Here is a 7,020-nt window from a genome sequence, read left to right on the forward strand (position 1 = left end):
GTTGTTGCACGGAGCCCTTCAATTCAGATTTTTTTTATTCCAGTTATCATAAAAATTAATAAAGTTAAATAATATATTGTATTAAATGAATCACCCGAGCAGAGGATAGAAATTAGAAAAGAATATATAATACAGATTAATATTCACTACCAATATATATGCCTAACAGGTTTTTGAAATAAAATTCAAATACATGATAGTAATTGTATTTAAAGACCGTCGTTTAACACCAATAAAATATATTGTATTAATATACAACACTGTATAATAGGTAAATAATAATGTATGACGTAGCTCTACTGAGGAGTACTACTTGGTGTGTTTTTTAAAACAAGTTATTATTTCATTGCAGGTAACACGGAAGGAAACAAAAAAGTGTGCTTGTGCATATTAAACAAAATAATCGAAGACCCGTTGAGCGCGTCCTGTCCGAATTTAAGTTACGCCGACGTCAATGGCCCCGTAGCGAATTTCAATCCGACGGGATCGCCGTACGCCCTGGCCACCACTAATTGCTGTACGTATTATTATATATTATAATTATTTATTAAAATATAACTATTTCGTTATTTTATTTACAATAATTGCATCGGGCAACACTAAAAATGCCCATAACTCCCCATAACTCCCGCCCGGGTCAGATCTGTGGAAAAAATCTTATCTATCACTGAGTACGAAAAAAAGGCGTCTACATAATTAAATACCTACCTAAGCTATGCAATTAAATTATAAAATTGAATTCCCTTTTATTTTTGGCCGATTCGTCAATAATTACTTCTTCGGAAGGCACGAATAGGATAACAGGGTGTTTCTATGCACTTCCATTAGAGCGAGCCCGTTTAAAAATGAAAAAAAGGCCTCAGACCTCCATATACCTCCTTTGTATAAGCCCCCACGTAGCTAGGTGCGTATACTATACCGTGTTAGCGGTCATGTCGGCTAACCGTGTGTCCATTGTACGTTTCAGCCAACAACCAGACCAGTTACAACTTAAATGCCACGTCGTTATCCACACAGGATGTCAGTAATGGTATATTCACGAACAAATTCTTAGACAACGTAAAGCCGTTATTGAGGTCCAGTGGATATCCAGAATCCGCAGTCAACGAAATAGCCGTCGCCTTTTTGACGTTAGCCAAGTAAGAGAAACATATTAATAAAATTTAATTACGCGTTTTTATTACCTACATGTGCACAAACTCCCGTATTTAAACGGAACGCATTTCGAATTTTTAAAACGCTAAGAATGTTTTTCATAGAATGTCGTTTATTTATTCCGCTACATTAATTTTCTTAGAAAAAATCACTCTAAGTAATAAAAAAACAGTTTGTTTTTTTACAAAAATGTTGTAAGTAGGTATGTACGCTTGTTGAAAAAAATTTTTTTTTTGTTTTATTAAAATAACAAATATATTTTGAGAAAACTAATGGAGTATGTTATATAGAATAATATGGATCAATCTATATACACTTTACAGTTTACAGTATACATAAATATGTAATTTGTTTTAGCTAGTTAGTAGTTTGGTTATTACTTATTATTATTGTTATTATTATTAGCAGTAAATTATATTGTTCCTAATTCTAATATTATATCAGTAGGTATATCACACCTGATTATTGGACTCGAATATTCACAAAGTAATTTATATTACGAATCTTGCGATTTATTTATTTTAAATTATTGAACTATGATCTCGGCTTAAGGTTAATCTAGGTTTATCTGGTCAGGTGCTCTGTGTTTCTGATCTTTTATTTTAATTAAATTATTATATTAATTATATTTACTTGAAATTTGATCATTTAATTAAGGTACTATAATTGTTATTAATATTTCCTTGCTGAAATATGCATTTTTTCACATTGAATGATATTTTGCTGTCAATGATAAAATGTGATGATGTCCCTCATTGCCTGACATCATTATTTATGCACATCAATAAATCAATTACATAATATATAATATCATAAATAGGTATTGGCGGTATTCAGTACTTATTGTTAGTTTGAATAAAGAGGCTTTGAGTTCAGGCCTGTCACATGTGAACTTTTCAAAGAATGTTTTGTGGAGTCAACAGTGTAGGACATTTTACTTGAATATTGGCAAATAGTTATTATTATTTGTAACAACATGGATTTAAAATAGCTCCTGTTTAGAACCACAGTTATTATTCGATTTTAATAAAAAATAAATGTATCATTATAATAAATGGCTTAGCCCCCTCAAAATCACTCAAAGCCACCTCAACATATAATAGTATACCATTCTTTGTAACCTACCTATCAATTATAATTTTAAAAAAATGTGTTGGGGCTTGAGCCCCCCCTAAACATTTTTCCTATTTGCACCACTGGCCATGCGCGAGAGAAAAATTGTTGAATTTTCATACAAATAATTTAGTGCTTTCATATTATATATGAAACACTATAGGTATATTGGTAATTGGTATATTGGATTTAGAATAATTCATTTTTTACATTAATGTTTAATAGGCTTATTTATAAATAAATGAAGATTGACAGATTGCCTAGTACAGTGGGGTACTTAGGGTTTTGTCTGGGGGGTGGGATATGAATTTATCCAGTAGTCCCACCTTTAAAGTTAGAGGCCTTAAGTTAGGTCTCCTAAAACTTTTGCATATTATATACAGCCAATGGGGGGATTGATCCCCTTAATCCTCCTCCTTAAATACATCACTGGCCTAGTGGATGACTTAACTTTGAAATCTTAAGTATTATTATCGATTATCATGTTTAACTTCAACTAATTACTAATATATTATATACACACGTATTTTGTTTAATCATATTAAATAATTTTTATCAGTACTGCTGTATCTATTATAAAATATATTCATACACATCATATATTCTAAGAAAAACGAAGCATATTCAAGGAGTTTTTGTGATTGTTAAAATGAATAGAATTACATTTCGTACCATTCACAATAAATAACTCATTTTCATTTCAAAAGTCAGAGTAGTTAGAATACAATGGCTTTCAATTGTATACTTGTAATTTTGCAAAATAGAACTCTACGACCATTGTTTCATTGCCAAATGCCAAGTCACTTTATTATTTTTTGTTTATGTTTTTTTAACAATCTTTGTATATTATTTCAGCAGTTAAAAATTTAATGTATAGATAAGTTCACTTCAAAAATATATTTTAACTTATAAGAAAATCGGAATTATTGGGTTTGTTTCAAATCCGGTTACACACTGCTAATTAAGCAAAACTACAATTACATATAATACAAATCATTGATAGTTGACATTAAAATATTATTACGTAACAATTTATAAAAAGAGCATTCATATCAAAATTACACGCAGCACGTTAATATTTCATAAATAAAATAATATCTTGATGACCTACCATTAATAACGCGGCCAGATTTCATTTGTCGTCTAAAATCACACGGGAGGGTAACTTTTCAGAAGTTACGACATGTGTGATACACGTCGTGAACTTCGTTATACGACGCACTATACTGCACGAGACAGAAAGCAGCACAATATATGATATATAAGGTATCTAGTGATAATTAATGTGCAGACGATGTCTTTTCAACTGTAAAGTGTTGCGAAAACAAATTTAATTATGCATATTTTATTTATAAATAAAAACAAATAATTCAAACACCTAAGTGACAATAATACGCGCTGAATTCAAACAACGGACGCGATGTAATCCGAATTCTCTCGTGTGGAATGCATTTACCTTCATGTGCGTAAAATATATTGGAGTTTAAAGGTTTTTTTAAAAATGCCCGAATTCCGGAAAGCCGAAGGGTAGAACCTGATCGCTTATACATATACGATTTACCTTTTTAGACACACGTTTGCTTATATATATCAGGAATTGCATTAACAAAGGAATCCCTTAAATGCGACACGATTGAGTACGAAAATATACGCCCCAAGGTTGTAAAATATAATGTAATTATACAATTTTCAAAATAACAAGATCAGATTGTAAATGTTACTGAGTCAGCATAATATAAAAAACAACTTACCACTTACGGTGTTAATGGTTAAAATTAAATAATTTTGATTTTACAGTTTACTTAGTTTAATAACAGTCTCATATTAGTAAACGTAATTATTTGGCGCGTAAAAACATTATAATAGTTCTTACAAAAAAAAAACCATTGTAATATAATTGAAAAACGTTAAATGATTACCTAAATACTGAGTATAATCACATACATTTATAAATTTATTGTATTTTGATGTCTATATAAACCATTGTAAAATTTGTAAAATTTGTCAACATCGCAAAAACTAAATTAATTCAACGTGAGTATACAGAATTGTGTTATGACACAGCTGAGATAAGCACCTACCCGAAATGGCATTTAGGCGTTAACCGAATTTGTGCAGATTTGACAGGATACAGCGGTGTACCAATTTCCGGGGTCAAATTGATTGGATGATCTCTATCGAAACGATTTACGATAGATTCACTCGTATTACACACAACAGCCCTAATAATTATCGTAAACACTTGACCCCGGGTCACCAAACGTTTCTGATATTTATTTTTTTTTGTAATGGCGAATTAAATTAACTTTTCATATACATTTTAATTTTGACTTAACTTCATTTTGGTTAACATACACATTTCCTATATTTTGATACCACCCGAAAATTTCCTAAATTCCTAATTTGGCCCTACAAAAGCATTATAATTGGTGATTTCTATGAGCCTGCACTATAGGCCGCGGTATAGTGTTAAAATATAATATACTATAAACATGTTGAATCGTTTAATACGTCATCGGTGAACACGTCATTTTGGTTATTACGCACTAAAGTCCTAGTTAAATTTTCTACGGGTTTTTGTCTATTGTTTTGTACTACCTTTATCGGTTAATGCACAACTAACTACACGCGGTGCCTTTGATGTCGTATTAATCAATTTCTACTGTGTTTGTATGTATATTATAATCATATTGTAAGTCAGGTAGAGACGTGTGGGAATTTATGCATAATTATAAAACAAAATTATCGTTTTCATAAGTTAATATTATTCAAGAGGGGTAAGCCGTTAAAATAAAATTATGGCAGTCTACACGTGTAATATTTTAAAGGGATGTTTTTCAATACGAAATTATACATGGGGACGTGGGTGATAATAAATATTTATTAAATTACTATCTGTATAACCCAAAATCGCCCGAGAAAAAATAAACCAACATAAAATACCATACTATATCACAGTATATCTCGATTTTAGTGTGTAAATAGGTACATTAGTTCACGGGCAAATCGGAATCGGTGTGCCACGCTTTTTGAACTAATTTGACCAAGATGGGCAAACCATCACAGGATTGGATAGAGCACTTGACAAATGCTTTGAAAGCGGTTGAAACTACTCTCTAAACTGTTTTGATACCTATGACTTATGAGACCATTCTCTGAAACCTTCGTAAAAATTGGTTCAGTACCTTTTGAGTCCATACGCTACAAACATACGAACATTGCCTTTTATTGTACATAATATTTTGAATAACGAACAAATATTTAGGTAATGTTCTTTTATTTAAAAAAAAATATCCCATATCAACATATAGCTAGTCTATAAAATTTTTTTAAAAAAAATGTCTGTACCAATGTCAATTGTATATTATATTAAATAGTTTTTTAAATAATTTTTGATTTTTGTGTCAAAACAAAATTTGTGTGCAAACCACCCTATACCAATATATAGTTGTTGAAACACTAAACAAATAACATTCCCCGAGTCTGAAGGAGTATAATATGTGCATATTTTGATGCAATTGGCTCAGTATAGTTACCAAGTCTATAAGCCCCATACAAACGTATATTCATTTTTAAGTACGAATAGATATAACTATATATTTTTACTTCTCCAACAATTGTTGGAAATGTTTGCGACCGCGGTTTTTGACGTGCATTCTTGTAAAACATAAACACTGCAGTGTTCCCATACATTTTCTGCAGCAACTATTATAGGTAACTCTCAGGCAATAGATGACTTTTTTTTAATATGCTCGCCCCCATTTATTTTATTCAAATTCAAATTTTTTAGAGTCTTTAAGTACCGGCTATAGCTAAATACCATATATTATACCATATACATATATATTACCAAATATTCAAACTCCTGATATTTGTTGTACTACCTAACTATTTATGGAGTGTCCTAGCTGTGTTGATATCTACTTAACCCATTACCAATCATAGAAATATTATCCTTGGTACACTAAGCTATATTAAAAACAGTGACCTCAAAAATTACTTGTTCGAATTTTGGTTTAGATACATAAAAATTCTCAAAAAAAATTCCTGCTGAAAAATTTAAAGTAAAAAAAAGGTGGGTAAGTGGATGTCGCTCTGCTGTACAGTAGGTTAGAAGTGGGTCACTGTATAATGGACAGTATTAAATTTGAATTCAATGATATAATATCACTGTATAAGAAAAACGATTCTTAGCGGAGACGGTATATCAGTCTATGTATTAGACATATAATATATACTTATATACTATAATATATACTTATTACTCTATGGTATTAAAAAAAAATTAACCTATAATAGGTACCTATAATAAATTCCAAATTAATCATATCATAATATCTATTAGGTACTTATAAGTTATAACGCGTTATACATCAACAAAAAACCGTGGTAAAATCATAGATATATAATAGTATACTTTAGAAGTTTCAAGTACCCACGAATAATATTATACAATCACAACAAAATAACTAAAATAGTTATCCTAGGTTTTTAATATGTAATTTCGTCCAAATTTGTACTTAAAATGACTATAAAAATAAACTGTGTAAATGTATTTTTTAGATTTTTTGGTAACAGAATTAATTACTTATGTGGAATCTTGTTTTAAATTTTTAATTCTTAGATAAAAAAATTGAACATTTTATAAATTTTTACTACAAATAATTTTTCAAATTAAGATTTGATAAATTTTGTCAAAATTTGATCTTTAAATGCTTATAAAAAAAAATTGTGCCTATGTATTTTTAATAA

The 7,020-nt window shown here is 29.9% G+C and overlaps 1 protein-coding gene across 1 annotated transcript in view; it reads left to right on the forward strand.

Annotated features, from left to right (window-relative positions):
- The window catches only part of LOC100161431 (RNA-binding protein Nova-1), a 61,298-nt gene that overhangs the window by 46,453 nt on the left and 7,825 nt on the right, over positions 1 to 7,020 (forward strand). The window contains exons 5-6 of the mRNA XM_016801176.2: positions 353 to 517; positions 968 to 1,139. Of these exons, the coding sequence (XP_016656665.1) occupies positions 353 to 517; positions 968 to 1,139 (337 nt within the window). The remainder of the gene's footprint in view (positions 1 to 352; positions 518 to 967; positions 1,140 to 7,020) is intronic.

This window comes from Acyrthosiphon pisum, chromosome A1 (assembly GCF_005508785.2).
Source record: "Acyrthosiphon pisum isolate AL4f chromosome A1, pea_aphid_22Mar2018_4r6ur, whole genome shotgun sequence".
Taxonomy (NCBI): domain Eukaryota; kingdom Metazoa; phylum Arthropoda; class Insecta; order Hemiptera; family Aphididae; genus Acyrthosiphon; species Acyrthosiphon pisum.